The 25,601-nt window shown below is 45.6% G+C and overlaps 2 protein-coding genes across 4 annotated transcripts in view; one reads left to right on the top strand and one right to left on the bottom strand.

The window, feature by feature from the left end:
- The window catches only part of XRN2 (5'-3' exoribonuclease 2), a 50,957-nt gene extending 31,425 nt beyond the window's left edge, over positions 1–19,532 (top strand). Inside the window, exons 25-29 of one of the 3 annotated variants that reach the window (XM_082757049.1) lie at positions 6–140; positions 1,410–1,537; positions 8,897–8,957; positions 14,137–14,278; positions 18,696–19,531. In XM_082757049.1, the coding sequence (XP_082613175.1) occupies positions 6–140; positions 1,410–1,537; positions 8,897–8,957; positions 14,137–14,278; positions 18,696–18,758 (529 nt within the window). In that variant the 3' untranslated portion in view covers positions 18,759–19,531. Of the gene's footprint in view, positions 1–5; positions 141–1,409; positions 1,538–8,896; positions 8,958–14,136; positions 14,279–18,695 lie in introns of all 3 variants that reach the window. The other 2 variants (XM_082757048.1, XM_082757050.1) reach the window with 2 other exon arrangements.
- A 2,076-nt stretch (positions 19,533–21,608) lies between these two features.
- On the bottom strand, positions 21,609–22,762 carry NKX2-4 (NK2 homeobox 4; the record flags this gene model as incomplete). The annotated part of the gene is made up of 2 exons (XM_082758155.1): positions 21,609–22,267; positions 22,384–22,762. The coding sequence occupies 2 exons, from the start codon at positions 22,760–22,762 to the stop codon at positions 21,609–21,611; spliced, it is 1,038 nt and encodes a 345-aa protein (XP_082614281.1).
- Between the last annotated feature and the right edge of the window lie 2,839 nt (positions 22,763–25,601).

The raw sequence follows: 25,601 nt of genomic DNA, 5'->3' as shown, positions 1-25,601 counted from the left end.
TTCAGGAAACCTCCTCCAGTTCTGAAGCCAGGAGACTGGGAAAAAAATAACAATGATGGCAGGCCTTGGAGACCGCAGCTTGGTTTTAATCGAGATAGAAAGCCAGTCCACTTGGACCAGTCAGCGTTTAGAACTTTAGGGTAAGACTCACAGCAGGGCTACTGACTATACCCCTTTATTGCCCCTCTTAAAAACAAACCACACCCACCAAAAAAACAGCAAGGGAGTGGAAACAATCAGAGATTAGATGCTGGTGCTCCATGTTGGAAACTTTGGTATATGATATTTATATTCAGTGTTAATTATCATACATGATCATAATTTTGCAGTGGTACCGTGCATTCTTCTTAATTTTGGGGGTGTTTTTTTCTTAATATTTCTAACTAGATTTCCTGTTGTTTTTTTAACTTGTTTGGTGATACTTGCCTGAAGTACAGAAGATATGATGAGGTTATTTCACACAAGCGTTAGTTAATATTATTACGAAGACAGGAATGTCTTTCATGCTTTTAAAAATTAGTGTTTTTTTTTTTTTTTTTTTTTTTTTTTTACAAACCTTTGTTTGAAGCACATGTTGCATGATGCAATGTATTTGATCATCATGTTTCAAGGCATTTTCACAGTTGTTGTTAGTTCTCCAAAAGTCCAAATAACTTTCATCCTTTGCTCCAAAGCATTCTCACATACTATGAGAACAGTTCTGGAGCATCTGAGAGCATGAGCTGAGATTATGTATTACAAATAAAATGAAATGTTCTTCCATTACTGGGAACTATAAGGAGCTGTATGTCTGTCAGAGCCAGAAAAGGGAATGTTTTAAAGGAGGCTATGCCTGTGAACAATCTTCAGTTCTTCCATGTTACAGTTACAAGGAAAAAAAAATGTAGTTACGTTATTGATCATATATGATGTCTTATTAAATTGTTTTCTAAAGTGGAGACACTACAAGCGTTAATTAAAATCTCATTAAGTCTTAATGAGAGTGTAGTTCTGCACAGGATAAAAACAGCAAAGGCCTGGCAAACGTTGACTCCATCATTTATAGATCCCGTAATTTCTGTCAGCTCTCACTTCACAGGCAATGTGACTAGTTCGTTTTTACTGAATACTTACATAATTTGTAGAAAACGTTTTTAGTGGTGTTTTTTTTTGTTTTTTTTTTTTTTTTCCTGCTTATTGTGGCTTGCTATGAGAGTTTTTACTGGGACCAGTTCACAAAACATGTGCTTTGTTTGTGGTGTGTCTGGGACCCTTATCTGTAAGTGAGTCATCACATCGTGTTTGTGTACGTCTCCACTGACGCATTGGAGAGAGCTGGGTATTTAATGGACTGGGTAGCAGCTGTGCTGTAAGATGGCATTGATAAAAACATCCTATTCTTTTTCCTTTCCGTTTCTTACGCATAATAGCCATACAATGCCAAGGGAAAGAGGGATGCCAGGAATGTATGCCAATGCTGTACCTCTTGGAGCTTATGGGAGCCCATACAGCAGACCGCTTCTGAGTGGGCAGCAGCAGATTCCTAAATTGTTGTCAAGTAAGTGGGTTCTGCTTTATATATTTCTGAGTTTGAAAAATATTGCAGTTTGATTTTGGTCTGTTGCACTGTTACAAATAAGTGGATTCAGGAATTCATCTTCGTCCTGCAGGAGATGCATTTTGACTGCTTTGATGTTCTTCTGTCAATGGACATTCAGGCAATACTTTTTTATACACTTTTTTAAAAATTTCAAATGGTTATACTCAGATATCCTAAGTGATTTGGTGTCCTTGCATGGTGAGGTCCTGAATTTTGAACACTTTTCACATCAGTGGATTGGAAATGTCTTATATTGCTTCATTTGATGTTTGTTATGGAGATTGATCCTGCCAAAAAGCAAATACCATTTCCTCCCTCACCCCTGGCCACATAAGCAAATAACTTATGCTTTTAGGAGAGGAAAACCTCTTCTTTCCCATGAGAAAACAATGCTTAGTTCACTATAAATCACTATAAACAGTGATTTTAAAATTTTTATCATTTTTCCTTAAAGTTGCTGCAATAAAACAGCAAAGTATATGTTGTTCACTAGGAAAAGTGTGCCATTATCAATGCCAGTTCAACTTTGTTGTTTCGTTTTGACTAGCCTTGCTATTCAGAGCCTGACCAGATAGTTTCGCCTGTAACAATGTTAACGCAGTGCTAGAAAATAATGAAAATACACCAGAAAAAATGTTCTTGAAAGCCCTTTTTTCCTCCCTTTATCTGTTAGTTGGCATCAGTTTGAGGGTGGGGGAAAGGTGTTTGAGTTAATTCACAAAATTATTTTGTTTAGACTTAGTTAAATGTCAAGTCACAATTTGAAATGAATGCAACTCTTTTTCTAATGTCTGTCTTGCATGAGTTGGTTTTATTTTTGAAGAGTCCAGAAGTACATACAAAGTTCTAAGCACTTTTGTCTGTTTGGAAACTGGGAAGCAGAGTGATTAACCTTGTGTTGCTCTTCTCCATTACTTTTCTTTTTTGGAATGGCTGTAGTGAAATGTACTAAATTTGTTCTGACTCTAAAACGTGAGTATGTGCCTGTAAGCAAGATCCCACTTAAAATACTGTGCCCAATATTCAAGTACAATAGGAAAAATTGCATTTAGTGTAATAGGGATTTTCAGTGTCCATTATTCTGAGCATATTAAGTATGTAGCTGAATCTCAACATCACCAGCATTGGTGAGCTTAGAATTTTAATGCTTTGTGTCTGAAGAGAGGGTGCTGGCCACAGAAAATAATCAGTGCACAATACATGGTGGCTGCTCAGAAAAGACTGTAGGACTCTGAGAGAAGAACTGTGGTATCTATCTGAGAGTTGCTCCTGCTGTGCCTGAACTGCCCAGTCCCTTTTGAAGGTTTGTGCCTCTGTCTTTTTCCATCTGCTACTTTTGTTTTGGGCAATTAGCTTCAGTTACCCAGGAAGGAGGGCTGTTAACGAGTCCTGTCTCTGTGTGTGATCAGGAGCTGCACTTCTGTAATGGTGGGAATGAAACGGGATGAAACTTCACTAAACTGCCTAAAAAGGTGCTTTAAAGTTGGAAGTTCTCGTTTTTAGCTGAATTTGTGCAGTGTTGAATTATGTAAATATTTGAAGCTTCAGCAGCTGAGATAGGCGAGTTTGAACTACAACGTTTTGTCATGTATAGGAGACCAGATCACTGCTTAAAGAAGCTGTCTGACTTTTTATAGTTGACTTGTATTTCTTGACTGCATATAAAACAGCAAATAATTAATATCAGTGGCCACTCTGAATTAAACTTATTGTCTGGGTCCAAAGTAGATGAAGTGTACTTAAGCTGGGCATGCAGAAGCTTTCCTGTGTGAGGAATCAGGTTGGTTCAAGTGGACAGACAGATTGAATATGAGAGTCTGGAGCTATTAACTTTGATTAAAGGAAAACAAGTGTTTGGTTTTTTTTGAGCAAACAGAAATACAATTTTAAAAGAAGACTGTGGGGAATGGGAAGGCAGAATTACCAGGCAGGCATCATATTTTTGTACTCCTCTCTAAGGAGAGTCTGTGTGGTTTTGTGGGGAGATAAAGTATTCGTGAGCCCACAAGTACCTGTACTATTGTTCATGTCTTCTGAAACTCGAACCTTCATGCTTTCAGGGAAATAGTTATTTCAAAGCAGTTTTATGAGCTTTGCATACATGGAGCTTATTTTGCCAATTAGGTACTTATAAAGCTCTCATCCTCATGGTATATGAGCACCTTGTGTTGTATAGGAAACACTCCAAATGCAAATATGCCCCAGTGCCACCATTCTTTCAAATTGAGGAGGCTTGAATCCGCTGATCAATATGAAATCCCAGTCCATCTGTTGGCCTCAGAAATTGTCTGGAGGCTTTCCTTCACACATCTCTTTCTCCCCTCATCTCCTGCCCCTTCCTCATCCTCAGATTGTCTCAGGCATCCCCAGTTACTGTTCCTCAGGTGTGCCTGGCAGATCTAAGAGGAAGGCTTTTTTTTTCCCCTTCCCCATTGTGCCTCTTCCTTAGCATTTCTTTTTCCATTAGGCAGAGGTTGTTTTCTTTCCTGGACATGCAGTAAAAAAAGGTGTCAGGTTAGCCCTCCCTGTTCGGTGCTGCCCATGGTCATTGTACAAAGGCTCTTGCACAAAGCAGGGTTGGCGGGCGGTTGCGCTCTGGGCTCCTCATTCCAGAGTTGAGAAGCTGGTTCCTGGCACGCTGTTTTTGCTGTGAAATCTCAAAACTGAGGAAAGAAGTGTAACGCACTGAAAATGTGTCTTATCAGTTACTTTTGCTGTTTTTTTTTTTCCCCTTTATAAATGTTAACAAGTTGTCCTAGGAGATTAGTCTTAAACCCTAATTAACTTCTGATTTAAATTGACTGCAATGTGAAAACTTGACAATTAACGAACTACGATGGTTCTTGACTTAGTATTTGGAGAGTATCTTTCTTTCACCGTCTTGTCGTTTCACTGAGGTGCAAGGACAGCCACTGTCTCAGTCAGTGGGACAAGGCCGGGTTGGACAGCAGGGGCGGTGTGCCAGCTCACCCAGGAGGCCAGCAGGGCGTCCTGCAACCTGGAGGGTGGGCCAGGCCTGGCCGTGCCAAGTGGCCATGGGCATCTGAACGCTCCTTCTACTGAGTAAAGAATGAGACCTGCTCACACCATTTAAAGGCACTTGTTAAAATACCTTCAAGTGTCGTAGCCCAGAATTTCTGCTGAGATCAGTCTTTCCAATGTTTGCACTGAAGGATGCTTTTGAAAACGGAACCATGAAAACATCCCTACGTGGTAATGTGTCATGGGTTTAGTGTCAAGCAGATTTGTTGAGATGGGAGCACATCAGCATCCCTCTGAAGCTTGCTTCAGTAGGTGGCATCTTTTTGAACAGGAATAGTCTGCGTGGACAGCATGCTTGCTTTGATGGAAATTTGTTGTCAGAATTAAGCATGTAGGCCTTATCTCTCCTTGGCACCAGTTTCAACCAGTTTTCTGTCTAGGAGTACCAGGAGGTATTCCTAGATCTGAGAGTACATCTATCTTCTTGCCTTTGCAGCCATGCCTTTCAGTTCAGGCACAAATGCCTCTGTCAACGTGCACATCTTCAACTAGAAAAATGAATTATGAGGAATTGGGAAGGAATAAGCAGAATGTTCTTAATGGGGGAAATCTCTTGTGTCAAAGGTGTTCATCGGCTAGATCACTGCAAGAGTGTAGAAAGTAGAATGTGTGAAAGAACATCTGTATGCTATGGAACAATTGGGCTGGGAAGCTTCCTGAAAATGCACGTTTATATATTCCTGAAAAACTAGACCTCACGTGGTTAAAATGCCCACATTTTGTGAGACTGATGCAAAACAACTTTTCATTTTATATATAACACTTTTATATGTATGATGAAGAAAAAATAGAATCTAGAAGGGCAATGCGGTCAACCAAAATGCCATCTCTCCTTCAAGAGCGGTCTGTGGGTGTTCCTGACTGTTGTTCTCTGATTTGACTTTGATGTGCCAATTTTCAGTTGATGAATAATTGCCTGTGCTGATAACTTAGGGAGTCAAGTGTAGTATGGTAGTACTCTATGAATGGCATATTCGGTTTCTGCAATACATGGTATCTGATTTATGACTTTCATTTCAGTCAGTAAACTTGTCAATTAGCTGTGTTTGAAATGTGATTTTGATTAGTGCAATCAGTAAACACAAAATCTCATCTTTGATTGCCACACTGATTAGATAAATTGTTACTTGAGGAGCTGCTGCAGAAGGCGGTTTATTTGGCCTTATAGCTCTAGGAAATGCCTAAGTTTTGAAGACTAAATAAAATATTAATTGTCATTTCTCTTCCGATTTTGTACCTTTTTGAAGTGCAGTTTACTGTTCCAAGCTTTTTCCCCTTCAAAGATTGTTCTGTCAGAGTCATACAAATGAACAGTAATAAGGTGGCTTTCAGTGTTTTTATAATGATTTCATTAAACTCTGTCTTAAACTGTTCTTAAGCTGCAAAAACATGTGGTTATAGGAGGGTAGTCAGGCCTTTTCTTCTCCAGGTGGAAAGAAAGTGATTAAATGTAAATCACTTCAGTGACTTCACTTTAGTGAAAGTAAATTTTTAACTAGCCCTTATTCAAGGATCCGTATGAATGGGAAACACCATACAGGGCAAGACCAGTATCTTCTCACTGGTTTCCTCACTAGAGCACTATTTGACCCTGGCTCTGCAATGGAAAATGTGTTAATAAATTTCAATTACATGTGAAGCTCTGACCAGGGAGGGTCAGGAAGGGAGAGATTGTATTAGTCTGTGTAGTTGTCAGGGGGCTTTGCCTAGCTCTGTCTGCATGGAAGGAAAGAAAAGTGGGGGAAACCTCACCTTCATGAAATATGGTTTTTTGTTTCTCCTGGTAGCTTTTCTCCCAGCAAGCAACAAGAGAACTGAGTCCCCTTCTCCCATTTTTTTTGTCAACTGATACTTTGCATTGCAATGTGACACAGGTATCTGTGCAAAAAGCTATAGCTTAAAAACTATGGTGTATCAAGGTATGGAGGAGAAAAATATCAGACCTGTAGGTCTCCTGGGCCAGGCTCTGGCAGAGACAGAACTTTAGAGTCATCCTGCTGGCTGCAAGTGAAGAGCTGGTAGTTAGAAGCTACAGAGCACACAATCACAGAACTGTAGGTGTTGGAAGGGACCTCCAGAGATCATCAGGTCCAACCCCCCTGCCAAAGCAGGTTCCCTACAGCAGGCTGCCCAGGTGGGCATCCAGATGGGCCTTGAATATCTCCAGAGAAGAAGACTCCACAGCCTCCCTGGACAGCCTGTCCCAGTGCTCTGTCACCCTCACCGTGAAGAAGTTCTTTCTCATGTTGGTACGGAACTGCCCGTGCTCCATTTTGTGGCCATTGCCCCTTGTCCTGTCCCCACAAACCACTGAAAAGAGGTTGGCCAAATCCCTCTGTCTCCCACACTTAAGGTTTTTGTAAACATTGATAAGATCCCCTCTCATTCTTCTCAAGGTTGAACAGACCCAGGTCCCTCAGTCTTTCCTCATAGGGAAGAAAGAGATGGAAGATTTTTGTATCTGAAAATGCTTTTAGCAGAGCTCAGTTCTGCTGTGTTACATATTTTTTGTGTGGTGCTGGTATCTGCAAAACTGTGAAATTATTGGAAATGAAAAGTCTTGCTGGATTTTTGGATTGAAGGGAGTGATGCTCATGGGCTCTGCCAAATTTACAATTCTATGTAACAATTTTGGAAAGTATTGATATTATCTTCACTGTATACTTTCTGTTTAAGTTTCAGGTTAAGGCTGTGTCTTCGTATCAGTCAGTGTGTGCGTGTATATTATACATGCGTATAATAGATTTAAAAGAAGATGCATGCCACTCAGCTGTGGACTGTTCCGTGGCCTAGGCCACGGAGATTAGCTCCGGCTGGAGGCAGCCGGGGCAGGAGCAGTGGTACTGCAAGGATCAGAATTTATTTCCACTGACAAGACTGTTGTTTCAATAAGGCAGGCAGGCCTTATTGAAGATCTATATGCTGTGCTCTCAAGTGCTGCCATGAAAGGTTTCTGTCCAGGTTAGACCATTAAAGCATGCAGACAATCCAGCCAGAGTTAGGAGAGAGGCTCGGATTTTCCTCTATCCATTTTTCTCCCCGTTTCTTTCAAATTATTGCAAAGCTTTAGTGTACTTGAATATTGGCAGTTTAACAGGGTGTTACTGTCCCACCGTAGTGTGTCCATCAGACAACTTTTGGAACCAGCTGTTAAAATCAGGTCACACTTAACCACCATTGAAGATAATCAAAGGTGCCACTGAAACTGAAGCTTTTGATTGATGCACAATTTAAGTGTTGTGAACTGACCAGGGAGCTATTGATTAGCTGTGTCTTTTATCCTGTTTGCTGACCAGTTTATTTAGAGGAACAACCACCATTTAATTGCACGTCCTGTTAAAGCAATGTTGTTACTGCTACGCCTTTGTAAAGAGTTAGTTTGGGTAGAAGAAACAATTGAGAAGTGGGTGGTCCTTTTCATTGCAGTTTCTTATAACTACAGTGCTGTCTTTGGCCAAGTTTTTTTACCCAAAAGGAATTAACTCGGTCTAATTATATTATCTGAGAGATCACTAATAGATTATATATTATTACCAAAGTTAACTTATAATTGCATCTTTAATCTCTCATTTGTATACATCTCTAATATCTTGAAATTTTAAATATAAATCAAAAATTATGTATATTTAAACACGAGTAAAGTGAAACTGCTCACGTTATTACATCCTCTGGTTGTTCTTTTGGCTTATAGAATAATTTAACCTAATCAGAGGGAACCTTGCACATGCTGTGAGCATTAAATATTTGTTGCTTACAAGCATGGAGAGTCCTCATGATGATACAGCAGTGGTGGTTGTTTATATACATATCTATTTCTTTTCAATATAGTGTAGTGATGAATATACTTCTGTGAAATGTAAATATTAAATTAAATCTTCAGTTCTTACAGTAACAGACATGGTTTTTGCATTTTGAAACATCCCAGACAGCACAGTTACCTGTGGAGTGTCCAAGCATTAATCAATGATAGTTCTGGCGATTAAAATCGTCTTCTTTTATAACTTGAAGCTTTTTGAACATATTAGAAAGGTCGCCTTTTATTAATATTGAGCTTGTCACCAGCCACCATAAAGGGGCTCTGTCAAAATCAGCAGTAGTAACCAACAAAGATTTAGTGAAATGTGTTCTGTAGTGTATCCAGTCTGCACTTTTCTGTTCTGTTTGCCTTCTTAAAAGAAGTGCTATGGCATGTTTAAAAGTGATGGAGTGTGGAAAATGGAGCGCAGTTCTTTTAAATATACTTATTCTGTTTTAACTTTTTGTTTTACCCTGTAGATCTTAGACCCCAAGATACTTGGCGAGGCCCTACACCTTTGTTTCAACAGACACCACAAAGGTAAGGCAGGTGGGACTGGTGTTTGGTTAGATGTGGCTAGGAGTATGTGCTTGTTCCTGTCAGGCTTCACAATATTTTTACTTCTGTTTTGAACTTGGTTGTTTAAATTTGTTCAAATCATGAGATACAACAGATTTTTAACGTTAATTAATGTCCCATGATTTATTTATGTTTATGAGTGCACTTTGCAGTGTTCATCCTTTAAAAGGTTTGAGTACTTTGTATTAAAAAAGGAAGGCAAAAACACTTTCCATTAAAACTCAGACTTCAAAATTAACTTTACTGTTGGTGCTTTGGTACCATTCTTGGTTCTTTGGCCTTTATCTTATTGAAGCTTTTGAGATACTATGAAATTGAACACAGAGAGCTTAAAACTGCATTAGATTTTGGACAGGCTAAACAAATTTCTTTTTAGGAGGGCTGTGGAGCTTAATGAGGCATAACTAATGGTGTTCCACTTTTATCGTTTCTGTGCCGCAACCACAGCATTAGTACAGACTAGCCATTGATTCTTGCTACAAACCTCTTGAAGTCCTAATCAGCTTCTTTGGTACAAGTTTTTCAGGCCTGACAAGCCTATTGTAGGGCAGTGTCACTGTAGGTCAGTAGTTATTAGTTGCCACTGAAAACAGTTTCTTTAACTACTTAAGACTGAACTGAATTAAATGCAGAAGGGACTCAGAGAAGGATTATGGAATCTGCAGTCCAATAAGTGCCATCGAATAGAAGGAATGTGACATGGTTTGATAATAAGGGATGTTTTACATGCGATCCTTCATTGATAGGTTGTATGCCCTTAAGTCAGGCTGACTTTACAAACTTAACCGTACCTGTGAAAGCTATGAATAATTATATTTGTTTGCATTTGTGGAAGAATAGGAGTATCTGTGAGATCCTCTGAAGTTTCTGCTCTTAGGCAGATTTTTTTCCTTTTCTTTTTTTTCCACATTTTTATTTGCAAATGTTAACCATTGAAAATATCAGCTTTAAAAGAATTTATTGAGCCCTCTGCAGTCACACTTGCCATGGCAACCATTTTGATCCCTGTGGAAGTTCAGCTCCCTTGTCCTGTGCTATGTCAACGTGGCATATTGCATTATAATTGAATCTTGCATTAAGGACTTCAATATTAGTTTGTCCAGGAGAGTTGTTATCCCCACACCTTACATATATACAGTTTGTATATTGCCATTTTGTGAAATACTGCTACAGTTCTGTAATTATTTTTTACAGTGCTATACTTTTGCCATCTTATCAGGCTGTTTAATTTTGGAAAGTAGAAGAGTTTCTTGGTTCACATGCAAGTAGTTCCTTTCTGACAAATTCTGTTGTTTCCCACTTGAAACATATCTTTTTTGGTTTTATTTGCCATAGTGGTCTGTCTCTTCAGAATCTTGTCAGAGGATTCCTCCTGCACTTGGTTCATGCTATAATGTTGTTAGAAGTGATCACACGCTGTCCTGATACATTTTTGCAGACATACAGTGCTGCTTGGAGAGCTTCATTCATGAATTAGAATTACAGCAGTGTATTTACAATGCTTTCCCCTCCTGTCTTGTATTTTGTTGCACCTCTGGGAGTTCATGAAAAGCACTAACTTGCCAGTCTTAGTGCTGAGGATAAGTAACTTTGCCGTAGTTTTGGAATGTATTTGATTTGGGGAAGAAGGGTGTGCAAACAGATGCTTAGGGCTGACATTGAGTTAGTTGCCATACAGAGATAAGCATAGAGGTTTAAGCAAAAGTTTAAACATAAAGCTGCATCAGGGCTACCTACCTTTAAGAAAAAATGGTCAAACCAGTTGAACTCAGCCCACCCCAAAGAGTTTTCCAGTTTCCCACTTAATTCCCTGGCAGCTGCCAGGCCAGCAGTGGGCTGTGTGGTGCTGCACAGCTGCTGTTGTGTGCACTGCTGGCCCTGAGTCCATTGCTGTGTACTGCTGCTTCAGGTGCTCAAAAAGCAACCCAGAGCTGCATGGAATTTCTGTTCTCTGCCACTTAGACTCCCAGGAAGAAAGCAATGGAGGGAGAGGCCAGCCCCAGCTCCAGCCTTTTCAGATGAAGAGGGTTGACAGGAGGTTGCAATATACTTGATCAAGCAAGGGATAAGCGAGGAGCCTGTCCCTGCCAGAAAAGCTTTGAGCCTTTGTGCTGTTTCTGGGATAGAGTATTGCAGCTGTGGCTAAACTGGCTCTTCTTTCATAGGCCTGAGTGGAAAAAAAAAAATCAATAGTGTAAAGGTTTTTCTTCATAATCCAGATGATCTTGTCTCCTGCATGAGATTTTCCTTTTCTTAAATTTAGGGATGCAATTCCATATATAGCAAGTTAAAATAGAATTGGTGAGTAGTTGTTGAACAGGACACCTTTCAGCATACTTGAAGGGAAACAGAAGGTTATTTTATATTCTTGCCTTCAATTTTTGTATATTTTCTACCAGTTTTCCTTCCTAATTGGAAGGTTGTAATCTAGTGGTTAAGCAAATCCTTTTGCCTAACCTGTTCGTAGAAGAAATCTCCTAGGAGGCTGACTTTGTAACACAGATATGCTTTACTATATAAAGTTTACTGAAACTGTATTTTAGCTATTCTGTCTGTATATGCATTAGTTTAATTATTAGTTGATGTAACTCTGGGCAGTGTATTTGTGTAACTCTGACAATATGGATTCAGGTGATATTTCAAATAGCACAATTTTTTGTTACCCACAAGGCACAACTTTACTGTGTACAAATCTCCACTCTCAGGTAACTTAAATCACTAATCAATGCATCTAATAGATGGACATAAAGTCAATTGCTATGAGACCTGTAGTTTCCTGAGTTGTTTACCCGATGATAATGTAAAATTTTGATTTATAAAAATAGGATATAGCTCAGTGAATTAAGAGCAGCAGAAAGGTGTAATCTGCTTTTCTGACTTTAAGATCAGAATATGTACTGCACCTTTTTTTTTTTTTTTTTTCCTACTACGTTTATCCCCGGGAACATGTAGTTCTAATTGATCATCACCAACTCCAGTGCCCTCCTTAAGAGGGCCTTGAGACTAAAATGCTAAATATACTGACTTTTCACTAAAAATCGCTTTGTAAAATTGAAACGTTTAAACTCTACACAAAATGCATATTAATGTCAAATTAAATTTGTTTTGAAATTTCCCATTCCAGGCATATAATAAAAGTTTTTGCCTGTTAATTTTCAGGGCTGAAATTATTTGTCATAAAGACTTTGCCAAAGTCATAGAAACTGATGAATGACTGATAAACATCTAGAACTGGGGTTGTGTAGGTAATTCAATAGACTTTTTCTTAAGGCTGAGCAGTATATTCTTCCTGAAGAGCCTGCTGTCTTCTAAGAATAATGAAAAAATATTAATATTCAAAACAATCAAAAGGAATATCTTACATACAATACTGATTTTGAGTGGCCCCTGAAAGTATAATGTGCTGTGAAGTTCAAATATGATATTGCTCTTTCTAATGCATGATTCAGATAACATCATGCATTTCTAAACATCTCTGAAGCTAAAAATAAAAATGCACACTTCCGTGTTGCCATTTAGCTTTTGTGTGAGTTCATTTTTAGTACATTTGTGGCCCATCATGTTAATCAGTTGCATATTGATCAGGTTAGAGCAGTGCTTTTATAAGCAGGTATCATTTGTTTCATTTTGGAAAATGGTAGGGGGAGGCGTGTTTTGGTGGTGGTTTCTTTTTTCCTTTTTTTTTTTTTTTTTTTTTTTTTTTTCAATTCAAAATTTAGCTCCATTCCATTTGGTGAAATTTGTCGCTCCCTCACTTGCCCAAAGCTGTGTTTGCTTGCCATGGTGCAGCTGACTACAACTACTGCCTTGGTCAGCCTCTTCCTGAGGTCATACCTCTTCCTTGAACTGCGTGTGTGTTCAAAAGTAGATATCAAACTCAGCCTCTGGGTAAGGTTGTTTGTCCAAAGCTGCAGTCCTACCAATTTACTCGAACAAATCTAGGGAAGGATTCTTCAAAGACAAGCAAAGCAACTCTCAGAAGTGCAGCAGGTAAATATGAAACGCAGTGCTCATGCTCAGTGTGTTCCCACTGCTGTCTCTCAACAGGCTATCCACACACTGTTCAACAGGCTCTCTTAAACAGGGGTCAAAAAAGATTAACTGTTTTGACTAGCCAATAGTTGTCCATTACAACAATATATTCTACTGCAAAGCACAACTGCTATGAATTCCGTAAGGAATTGTACCCTCACCAGTGCTTAGCTTTAAAGATTATATCATGGCTATATCATTTTTCTAAATATTTTTAATCAAACAACGATTTGATGTATTATACCTGTTGCTTTATAATTGTAATGTTAGAATAGGTACTTGAAGGCAATTAAAACATTTCTTGCTGTTAGTAATCCGGGATGGCAAACTAGGTTATAATGGATGTTGAATTTGCGTTCCCATATAAACTGTACACCAAATGTCAGTCAGTCCATGCCAATTAGTGCTTATGTTGCTAGGTCACCATGGTCAATTGAAAACGGCATCAATAGAACTTGAAAAGGTTTCTTCCCGATCGGACCTTCTGACATATTGAGCAGAATAATGGATGGGAAAAAGCAGCCAAGGCCCCTACCCTAGATTCAGAATACTCGCAGTAAGAATTCATTTGCAACCTGCAATTAACTAGAAAGAATGGACTCCCAGAAAGAGTCTGGACATTTAGAAAAGAAAGCCTCATTCTCCTGTATTGCACATGTTTACTCTTTGGATGGTGTGTTACGTTTAGCTAACTTGATGATATCTGGGTTTTAATCAACATTCAAGATCACTGTGGATGAACTGGCAAATTTGCCTCTAAAATAAACGATGGACAGAATCCTTTCAAGGAATTTGAAAAATATATGGGTTGTAAAGTTGCTTATGGTAATGCATGGGTCTGTAACATCTGAGCTGTGGTGACGGAAGCAGGGAGCAAATGTGGCCGTTTCATAAGAGAACCTCAGAAGTTGTTTTTTTTCCCCTATTTGTCTCCAGTGATGTTGCCATCTGCAGTACCACTGCAGGAGTGGTTGGATGTGACAGAGTTCAACTCTGAGGCAAATGGCAGCATGCATCAAACTAGGACGTAGAAATTTAGATTTTGTAGTATGAAACTCTAACCCTGCGAGTTAAGCTCATGCTGCAGTGTGTTTCTTCTCTCTTATAGAACTGCTGGAGCTGCCCCTCTGCTTGCCTGGAACCGCGTGCTGCCATCCCAAAGTCAGTACCAGCCGGGTCAGTACCAAGGGCTGGGCGGACCAATGAGTTACCCGCAGAGACCTGAAGATCGAATGGACAGGGGAAGACAGGTATGAAAACATTGCCTGACTTTTTCCTTGTTTTGCTCTCCTCCTGAGTAACACTTTCATGCTGTGTGGCAGAAGGGTGTGAGCGCAGCATAGGTGGGCCTTCCTGAGCTGGTTTTAGTCTGATAGCTATGTCACCAGTGCAAGTACTGACAAATAAGCTTCCCCTCCTTGTCCAGTCCCTCTGCGGGTGCTTGTGGCAAAAGGCCCATGCCATCGTTGTGCTGCTGCTGCTTTTCATTAAAACCAGATCAAGTGTGTTACCAAGTCATACACGTCTTGCTGCTTGAGAAAATATAAGCTATCGTTATCTTTTTTGAAAAACTGTTTAAATGTTAGACTCTGGTGGCCAGAGAGATAAACATGACTGTGAGAGTACACGTGAAAATAGCTTTGTGTGGTTAAATGAAAACAAGCAAACACAGTAAGAGGACCTCAGCCAAAATTATAGGTAGCTTTGTCATCAGTTCCTGAAAATGCAACAGAATTAAAATACTTAAAAGCAGCAGCTTGTTTTGCTTATGAGATATTTCTTGTGTGTGTATGATCCCAGTAAAAATATAATTTGAATACACCTGTGTGCTAGAAACTTTGGCATTACCATGCTATTTTCTAGTTTTAAATAAATTTCAGATATTTATATTAAACTTCATATTCTGTCAATGTTTTTGTAAATCAGAACTAATGGGGGAAGAGAAAGAACACTCAACTGCTTGCTTACAGCACTATTTCCCAGTCTTTATATGGAAACTGAGGCACAAGCAACTCGAAATTTGCTTTCTGTTGGGACCTGGTTCTTTGGCTACCTCTCATAAACGTGCTCCAGACAAGTCACTTTTTAGTTTTATGATCTTAGTTTTCTTTTTCATCATCCCAGTCTGCAAACACGTGTTACACGGTGTGATGCAGAGTCGGATCTGGTGATTGATTTCTCAAGTTTTCTCCTATTTTTCCATGCTTCTGGAAGCATATAGTGATTTTCATGTAGGTCAGAATTCTGTCCTGCGGTGTGTGTTGGATAACATCCCAATCTCCATTGCTTATGCAGCGCAGGGGCTGCAAGCACAATCCATTTAAAACGTAATGTCACACAGCACACTGAAGTCTTACAACATTTTTACGACTTTTGATTCATTGTCCACTTCATGTTTTTACTTTTCTGACTGGGAGACTCGGGTAGCATGATCTATCACCACCACTTTTGCACCATGACATTGTTACAGTCTGGGTTTTGTAAGGCAGCCAATGTAAAAAGACAGGTACTGTCAAACCTGGTCTGTAACAGAAGAGCCTTTGGCCTTTGCCGAGGAAGCTTTCTACAGAGTGCCATGTGCTTCTGTGTCTGGTGCAGATTGTCAGAACAGCAGCCCAGCAGAAGCAGCCTGCGAGCCACTAATACCATTCTCAGCATTGTCTGCTGGCTGCCGGATTACATGTTGCTGCTGAAAAGATCTATAGCCAGCAAGCAGCCTGCCCTGGTGTTCCCAACTCTTAAACTCTTGTTTGGCTCTGCCCTTGTTAGCAGCAGTGAGATTCCCTCCTTCACCCCTCCCCAACTCCTACCCTGAAGCATTTTAGCGCCAGGGAGGTTTTTAAGACAGGAGTAAGGCTTGTCTCCAGTTCATTCAGTTGTGATACTGGTGTTGCAGCAGGAAACGAGAGGCAAGTATACCATGCGCTCTTCCTCTTGCTGTAAACAAAATTAGGCAGGGTGTGTTGTGATCACTAAGCCTTAGTGGGGAAATGGTGCTCTAGGCAGGGGTTGAATCCTGGTTGTGTTGCCCAACTTGTCCTCAGTAGTTTTTCTCAGTATATTTGACATTTGGGTAAGGTATGTTGAGAGGATCAGTTTTCAAAAATCTTTCTTTTTGAGTTACTCTGGTTTAGTCAAAACACTGGAGACAAAGAAATAAATGCATAATTGCTTTAATACCTAATTGAAAAGTCTGTCTGCTACAACATACCACCCTGCTCCTTCATCCTAAGTAGAGTAGGTGGGTATTTTGGGGAGAGAAATCGGCACTGAGGCTAGTTTGTTTCTGACCATAAATCTTAGTGAATAGCAGTTGCAGCTGGACGAGGCAAAAATGAGCAGGAATTGCCTTAGAGGAAGGCCTGCAGCATGGGCACAGGGAGGGCACCCAGCTGGTCCCACCTGGGAGGGCATATTGTGGCGGAGACCTCGGGGCACCCAGGCATCCGCAGCCTGCAGGACTGACCAGGCTGGCTGTGGCATGCAGCCTCTACCCACACAGCTCTCTAGGGGCTTGCCACCTGAACGGTTAAGTAGGAAGCATGATGCTGGTAATAGTGTAGCTCTGCCCAAAATGTAATTCACCTGTCATTAGCATGGGATGTATCTGCTGGATCGTATTTTGAAGTTACAGCTGCGTGGTTTTATTTGTATTTGTGGCATGATGGTTATTAAGGAAAAGTATTTCTGGCCAAGTGAATTTGCTTCCTTAAAAAATAAATTATTAGCAATTATGTTGCTTTCCAGCTGTTTTTGATCTCCTTTTTAATTTTTGTTGCTAGTACTTTTTGTGTTAATTTTAAAACTAACTTTAAGATGTCATTATTTCCTTGGGGCTGACAGCAATGGAGTAAAATTAGAAGCTACCTGAAAGGGTTTAGGGTGCAAAACCAATAACTGAATGTAGCATTGCTGCCTGTAAATTTCAAAGCTTTAAAGCCTTGAAAAGGGATTCAAGTGGAAGTGGTGACACATAGCAGCATAAATAATTATCTTTGGTACCTTTCACCTCTGAATTCTTTTTTACAGCATACAGAACATGGCCTGAAGAGGTTAATAAACGCGCTGCTACAAAGTGCTTACAAAATTAATGCAACTGCCATGGATATAGGCTGCTCAGTGATAGTGTGTGTTTGTCGGTGTCTTTGAGGTGTTCAGAGAAATAAAGAATAAATCCGATCGTGTTGCTCAGATGTTTGACATCGTGATTTTAGCCTGTAATAATACGTAACCGAGTGTCCAGATAAATTCCTTGTGTAGCTGGTACAAGCGCTCCTATGCTGCACTTCTGTGCACATGCTGGCAGGGATCTCCGCTGCTCATGCAACTGCAAGGATTATTCAAGGGTTACAATCGACTTGGTTTTTAATTGATTACAATTAAAACCAAACAGACCATCTTCCTGTGAGTGGAAGCAGTATCTTCTGTGCATCTCTTCTGAGATTCTGTTAATAATAGGGTGTAAAAAATTGTTTTCTGTTGAGAAAGTCCTTTTTGATTGTCTGATGCAAACATGCTGCAGCTCACCCTGCTGTCACTGGTTTGCTCGCTGTCTTGCCAGTTTCAGTGGTTGTCTCTGTGCCCCCATAGGGCTGGCCAGGGTGCAGATGGATTTCTCTTTTAAAGCAGGGAGTGAAGCCCTCCTCGCCACCCCTGGCCATGCCCCATCCCACCGTGTCCTCCCCCCAGAAAAACAAAGCCTCTATAGCTATTGTCAGCAGAATGAACTTTATGGTCTCTGCAACAGATCAGGTTTTAAAATCATTTGAAGTGTTTCAAGGGGACATCTTTTTTTATTAAATTTTCCAACAGTTTTTTACGCTGGATAATTGTAAATCAGATCACTGTCAGATCTAAATTTAAATAGAAAAATGTATCTAATGTGCAATAATTTCCAATGTGACATTTTGGGATAATTCACCTATAACTTAAAATGAGTGAGTGCTAAAAAATGCTGCTTCTCTAACAAAAACAGTTTCTTTTTTTTCGTAAAGATACCTGTCAGTAATAATGTCCAACTTGTTTTAGCATAGGATTGCTTATAACTAAAACAAAAAATGAGTAGTCAAGGGAATTTTTTCTCCACAAAATAATAAAAATAAACCTGCCTAATCCTGCTAACAGCATACAGGCATCACTGGTAATTTAGTTCAGAAAAATTACACTTAGACCGTTTGTCTTTGTAAAGAAAAAGTGCATATACTGCAAAACCCACATTTCTGTAGGATTTAAAAATCGGCATTTCAGATCTGCCTGTCAGGTGTGGGTTTTGTATGTTGTTGTTTTTTTTTTTCCGCTTTGTACCTTTTTGTTCCCAGTATTGCTGAAAGCCAGGAGTACGCAGTGGTGGTGTAGCTAGGAAGGAGCCTGTCATTGGTGCTGTCTTGTGATGGTTTTATTTCTTATTTAGAAACTATGCTGCTCCCACAGCACAAACGTAAGCATGGGGTTGGTGCTGTCCAGAGTTGCTCTCCTTTAGTGGAAGTTAAAGCTTGTGCTTTCAGGAGAGTGTCTGGAAACGCTGTGAAGAGATGGTCAGCTCCATCAGCGGTACCTTTCTGTGTAAAGGATGCATTGTTTCATTTTTGTATGGTGCCTAAAGCTCAGCTAACTTGTTTACTATGATGTTAATCCAAAAAATAAATGCTTGCTTTTGTTTGTTTGTAGGCATATGGCCCCGGGAGGCCCTACCCGCTGCCACCTCCCTCAGGAAGATACAGCTGGAATTAGCTCTTGACTTTTTTTTTTTTTTTTTTAAGTATAGAAAACGTCTGTTGTTTTTGTTCTTTTATTAATTGGAAGGGGGGGAATGGAATCCTGTAGTTTAAAACTATGATACTTGTTTTAAACGTGCACATTTCTTACTGAATTGATTACTTTGAGGGGTGGGGGGCAGGGGCTGTGTCGCTTTGAAATAGTGTATTGCAAAATACGAGTAAACTAGATTTGCTAATTTGCTTGTGAGACATTTGATGAGGTAGGAGTGCTGTTTTGTCTTTATTATGTGTACAAGCTGTGCTTAGCTATGCCTGTCAATTTGAACTCCAAACATCCTTTACTTCACACATAAGAGCCTGAAGCCAGACACGGAGTTTTAAAGAATGCACAGAAATCGGATTTTATTAACTCTAGGAAGACACAGCAGGCAGTCTGGGGAACACGATGTTTAAAGACAAGTCTGTCAGTATTCCTTATAAGATGCTTCTTTGAATTTCTCATAAAAAGAAGAGATTTTTGGACTTTGTAGTTAAAACATTTCAACTTTTACAACTTGTGCCTGTTTTCGACTTCTGTTATTGTAACATAAACAAGCACAGAAGGTGTATTTGTTTGTTTTGATAGATAATTTAAAATCGCTCCCAAGTATGGAGTTTCCATTCATTTTTAGTACTCTTTCTAGGGGTTTCCATGTGAGTGTACCAAATCAGTAAATATTTTTATTTGCTTTATAAAGTGGCTTTTGAAATTCTAAGCTGTATCGAGTGGTTTATTTCTTTCCCCCTCCAGAACACTTTTGTATCTGTGTATATGCGCGCACATTCCCTGTTATTTATTCAAAAAAAAAATAAAATTGCATGCAGCCTCCACAATAGTTAGTAAAACCTTTGTTTATTCAAAAACTCAGCAGCTTTCTGCTAACAGTAGAGCATCCAGGTAAGGTGAGCAGGTTAAAGCTGATAACCTCTCTCTTGGTTGTGCCACCTAACCTTTTTTCATTAAACACGCGTATCATATCTACCAGTAAATGTGGAAGTTTTGCCCGCAGGGGTGTAATAAAAGGGTGCTTCTTTAGCTCTCTCCTTGGAGTGGTTTTCAGCCCCTTCCTCCGTGGGCCCAGATGTTGATCACCAGCACCAAGGAAAAAGCCCAGACTGCTGTAACCTTGGGAGGAAGAAATCACAAAACTGGATTCATTATTTTCAAGTGATTGAGGTGGAGTGGAATCCTTCATTGTAATGCAAAGAGTTGCCGTCTTGCATGGACCTGGAAAATGCTCGCAGCGGCCTCTTTATGCGCAAACCTTTAGGTCTCAGAAATAAATTTTGCTTCTCGGGTGGTACAAAACCGGTGGCAAACGCCAATGCTCGTGCAAAGGTGGTGGCCGGGAGCGAGGCTGGTCACAGGAGCGGATGCCCCTGCCCCTGGGGAAGGACCCGGGCTGCAACCCCCGGCTCTCCATGCCGGGCGAGCCGCGTCGGGGTGGGATGCGCCCGCGGTGGGGTGAGGTGGGGTCCCCCTGCCCGGCTCTCCGCCCCCCGGGAGCAGGTTTCGGATGGGCTCCGTGCCGCCGCCGCCGGCGGGGATGACCCGGCCCGAAATCCGTTTTCTCCGGCCCAGAATCGACCCCGTGTGGCTCTCTGGGCCCGGGGTAGGGCCGCTACGCAATCGGGAGTGCGGCGCGGAGCGGGGGTGGCCGCGGTCTGGGAGCGGGCGGCAGGGGCAGAGCTGGCGGCGGGGGCCGCGGGTGGGCGCCGGGAACGAAGCGGCGAACTCCTCAGAACAACGTTTCCTTTTATTGGTAAAAGGAGAGAGAGCAGAGAAAGAAAGAAGAAGGTAAAAAAAAAAAAAAAAAAAAAAAAGGAAAAAAACGGAGGAGAAAGTACAAAGGAACAAAAAAAATATAAAAGGAAAAAAAGGAAAAGGGAAAAAAGAGGAAGGAAAAGAAAACAAACAAACAAAAAAAAAAGAAAATAAGGAAAAAGAGAAGCCATCGGAAGCTTCCGAGCTGCGCTTCTCGGCGCGCCCGCGGGGCAGGCGCGGCCCCGTCCCGTCGGGTCCCGTCCCCTCAGGTGCCCTCGGGCAGCCTGGGCCCGGCCGGGACCCGCAGCGGCTCCGCGACGCCGCGGCCCCGGCTCCCGACGGAGGCGCGGGGCCTGCCCGCGCACCGCTACCGAGCCGTCCTAAGAACGAAGAAAAGTTTCTCCCCCGCGATCCGGGCAGCGAAGCTCCAAGGCTTTCCGCCCCCGCCGCTGCGGGCCTGCCGCGCTTTGTCCCCGGGCTGCGAGCGGCCGCGGCCCGGCGCGCCCCGTCCTCCAAAGACAGCGGCTGCTCGCACTGCCCGCCGCCTCCTCGGCCTCGGGTTACAATTCCATTTACCTTCAATCAAATAATGATGAAATTGCACTTCAGGGGCACCCTTATAAAATTAATTCTGCCGAGATAAGTTGCACTTCAGAGGATTTATTGTTGGCGGTCAATGGGTCTGTAAGGTGTAAGCGCAGCGGCTCTGGCCCCCGGGCGCAGTTTGCTTCCGCCGCCGGAGCGGGACCGGGCGGGGAGCGGGGCGCGGATCCCCCTCGCCGCCTGCCCGCCACATCGGGGCCGCCCCGGGCACAGCGCCGCGCACACGGGACCAGCGGGCAGCCGCGCACACCCCCGGCCGTGCCCGCTCCGCCGCCCGCTTCCGGGTGAAGCCCGTCTGCCAAGCCCCAGAGCGTCTAAAAATGAACGGGGCCGGGGTGGGGGGGAAGGGAGGTAGGGGCGGGAGGCACGGACGAGATCGGGAGGCGGCGGCCCGGAGGTGCCGTCGGGGCCCGGTCGCGGGGCGCGGGGTCTACGCCGGGGGCGGCACGGGGGCGATTACCACGTCCTGCCGTACAGCAGGTTGGGGCTGACCATGCCGCCGCTGTAGTCGACACCGACCGAGTCCATGGGGGCCAGGGGGGGCACCTGGCCATGCAGCGCCGGCGGGCTGGGCGAGAGCTCCTCCAGGTCGGCCGCCTGCCCCAGGGAGCCGGGGTGCGGGTGTGTGGCGGCGGCGGGCAGCGCCCCGCCGGAGCCGCCCGGGGGCGCGGGCGCGGGCTGCCCGGGGGCCGGGGTGCCGCTGCCCGGCGGCGGGCAAGGCTTGCCGTCCTTCACCAACACGGGCACGGCGACGCGGCGCGGCGAGTGCTGCTGGCAGAGGCCGCCGGCGCCGTCGGGGTGCAACTGCTGGGCGGCCGCCTTGTCCTTGGCCTGGCGCTTCATCTTGTAGCGGTGGTTCTGGAACCAGATCTTCACCTGCGTGGGCGTCAGGTGGATGAGGCTGGCCAGGTGCTCCCGCTCGGGCGCCGACAGGTACTTCTGCTGCTTGAAGCGGCGCTCCAGCTCGTAGACCTGCGCCTGGGAGAAGAGCACCCTCCTCTTCCTCCGCGGGGCCGCGTGCAGCGGCACGATGGCCTTGGCGCCCTCGGCGATGCCGCTCAGGCCGCCCATCCCGGCCACGTTCATCCCCGCCGACGGGCCCATGAACCTGGAGACTGGGCGGGACGCGCGGCTCAGGGCCGGCGGCCGCCCCGTCAGGGGGCAGCGGCCGCCCCCGCCCGCCGCCGCCGCCCGCCGCCCCCGCCCGCCGCCGCCCCGCGCCCGCACTTACTGCCGGGGTACCGGGGGTCGCCGCCGGCCCCGTACCAGCCGCCGCCCGCCGCCGCGCCGCTCCTCATGCCCTCGGGGTAGGCGGGCAGCTCGCCCACGTTGCCCAGGCCGCCGTTGCAGTAGCCCCCGACGGCTCCGTGCGGGAACTGGGACACGCCGTGCGGCATGTGGTAGGCGGCCGCCCCGGCGGGGCCCGCCACGACGTGCTGCGGGACGGCGGCGGCGGCGGCGGCGGGCACCGGCGGCTGCCGGTAGGGCCCCAGCGGCGCGCCCAGCCCGGCCGCGCCGTCCATGCCGCCGAACTTCTTGTAGCTCTCCTCCATGGGGCTGAGGATGTCGGTGACCGAGAAGGGCGTCGTGTGCTTGGGGCTCAGCGACATGGCGGGGCGGGGCGGGCCGTGCGCTCCCGCCGCCACCGGCGAGCCGTGCGCTGGCGAGGCGCGGCGGCCACCAGCCCCTGGCCGCCCGTAGCTCGCCGTTTCTTTTAGCCCGGCGCCAGCTTTACGCCAGACCCGGGGGGGCGGAGCGAGCGCGCCCGGAGGGGGACAGCAGCGGCGGGCGGCCCCGTCCCCTCCCCGCCGCCGGGCAGCGCCCCCGCCTCCCGCCCCGGCCCCCTCCTCCCGGCCATTGTCCTGCGGCCGCCGACGGGCTCTTAAGCTCGGCCGCCCCGGGGCACCGCCAGAGCGGCTCCGGCCCGGCCCTTCCCGCAGCCCGCAGCCCGCGCCCGTAAGTACCTGCGGCGGGGCGGGCGGGAGGCGAGGAGCGGAGCAGCCCCCCGGACCCGGACCCCGGACCCCCGCCGCTCCCCGAAGCGCCCCCCGAAGCGCCGCCGCCGCGGATCGGCCTCAGGACGGCGCGGCCCCGACGGCGCGGTCCCCGCTGCGGCCGGGAGGGCACGCACCGGGGAGCGCCGCTGCCGAGAGGGTCCGAATCCCCGCGCAGGAGGCCGCTCGGCGCCGTTTGTAGGTGGTCGGGTTGGAGACCTTCTGGTTTTATTTTTTGTTGCTGTCGTTCGTTCGTTCGTTTGTTCGTTCGTTTTGCGACAACGAAATGTCCCCTCCGGGCTGCCGCAGCCTCCGAGCCGGAGCTGGGCCGCGTTCCCCTCGCTCCGGGCTGGGGCGGCGAAGCCTGCTGCGCCGTCGGAGGCCGAGCGCTGCCTGTCCCTCCGGCCCGCTTGCGGACGGGGAGCCCGGGGCGCTGCTGGACCCTTCCCCGCCGCCCGCAGCCGAACTTCCCCGGGCCGGGACGCGGGAGTTGCGCGCCGTCGGGGCGGGCGGGCAGGGGCCGCAGTCGGGCTCCGCTCCCTCCTCCGGGCGACGGGGCGGCCGCGCCGTGCCCAGCCCTGCGCCCGGTGTGCGGACATCTGCACGCGGAGGGGCGGCGGGGCCCTCGGGACCGGGACCGGGACCGGCCCGTTCCGCACCAGCGCGGCCCCTCGGCGGGAGCGAGGCGTGGAGCGGGGCGTGCTCCCGACCGGCTGCTCTCAGGCCCCTGATGTGCGCACGGCAGCTCCGGTACGTGGTGAGGCTGCTGCGTGCCATTGGGCTGCTCCACGTCCACTGCCCCCACTGCCCTGCCCGGGTGTCCCTGCCGTGCCCTGTGCCAGGGGATTTTCCCTTCCCCACACCCCATCCTTTTCCTGACACCTTGGGGAGAACACGACAAGATAAAACACCCCAGAGGAGAGCTCTGTGTAACCTTCATGCCCCCCCCAAACCCTGAGGACCCTGGTGCCGCGCAGTATTGAACACATCCACAGCTCTGCGTGCTTTGCCGCTTTTGCAGGTTTGGCTGTCTGAAACTCACGCTCCCCAGCCAAGTTTACCTGCAACACTTTATTCAATTCCAGTTTTTCCAGAGATTAGGCACAATTCCTGGTGCTTGCATTTTATTTTTTTTTCCTGGTGCACCTTTCTTCCCCTCCACATCCCACCTGCCTTGGCTTAGTTGCAGGTGGGGGCCTGGGGCTGGTGGGGCCATGGGCTGGGCTTGGCTGGCTGCCCAAAGGGCACCCAGGGCATGAGGGCCAGGTGTCAGCACCAGAGCTGGGCTGGGTCCCCAGCATCCCAAAAACAGGGCATTTCCAGGTGCCAGCAGAGCAGTTGCTTTGCACATGGGCTGCTGGGCAGCCTTGTAGCTCAGCTCCTGCTCCACCAGAGTCTTCCTCAGAAGGCTGGCAGTTACACCCATGTTTTATATTTTGTTTCAGTCATTTTATCATTTTGTTCTGCTTTGTTCCATGTGTTCTGTCTGCCTCCTGAGGCTGGCCCCCTTCTGGAGCACGTCCCCTACTCTTCGGCAGTCCCACTGCAGACAGTGGATGCTGGATGCTTCCCCCACCTGGAGGGGGTCCCCTGACTCACGGCCCCTCTGCAACACAGCCCGAGCCCCCAGGCAGGCAGGGGATGGCAGAGTGGAGTGGCTGAGCTGGTCTGGGATGCCGACATGAGCCCATGGCAGCTGCTTCGGGGCTGCGTGGCTGGGCAGGACATGAACCTGGCAATTGGGCCGGGGCCTCAGGGTCCCATGCAGCTGATGTAACCTGATGGGGAGCCGTTGAGCCAGGCACAGGGCTGGTAGCATTGCAGAGACAGGCCACAAACGGTGTGGAAGGGGTGGGCTGGGCAAGAAGGGGCCCCACAGGCCAGAAGTGCTGCTGGGAGAAGTGGGAGGGGGAGCATGGAAAGGGGGCAAGGTCCCCAGGGGCTGCGGCACCCCCAGGATGAGTGCAGCCACCACAATGCCATGCCTGCTCACGCCGGGAGCACCCCTGGTTCTTACTAATAAATGAAACACTTTGACAAGGCCAGTGTGAAATACCTGGTCCCAGTTCAAATGAAACATGGAGGTGATTTTTCCCTTAGCTGTTTTACTTTAGCAGAAACCTGGTACATTTATTTGTTTCCTTTCGATTTCAGTGACTCTGGCTTTGCCAATGGGAAAAAATATTTAATTTCTTTAAAATATGTTTGACCAATGCTAATGAAAATCCAATTAATAAGGCAAAAGTTGCGGACAAAAAAAAAAAAAAAAAAAACAACAAAAAAAAACACCTTAAAGTCATTCTCATTTATAAAAATGTATATTCTTCTACCTTAATCAGTCATTATCTAGAAGTGGCATGCAAAAGTGGACTGTTTCCTTCCAGAGCATGGGAAGGTCTAGTTGCAGAATTTAAGCTAAATGCTTTCAAAAGAAGATTTTTAAAAAAGATATACA

Source organism: Aythya marila, assembly GCF_965140915.1.
Source record: "Aythya marila genome assembly, chromosome: 3".
Lineage (NCBI taxonomy): Eukaryota > Metazoa > Chordata > Aves > Anseriformes > Anatidae > Aythya > Aythya marila.
This window is presented reverse-complemented; position numbering and strand designations above follow the sequence as displayed.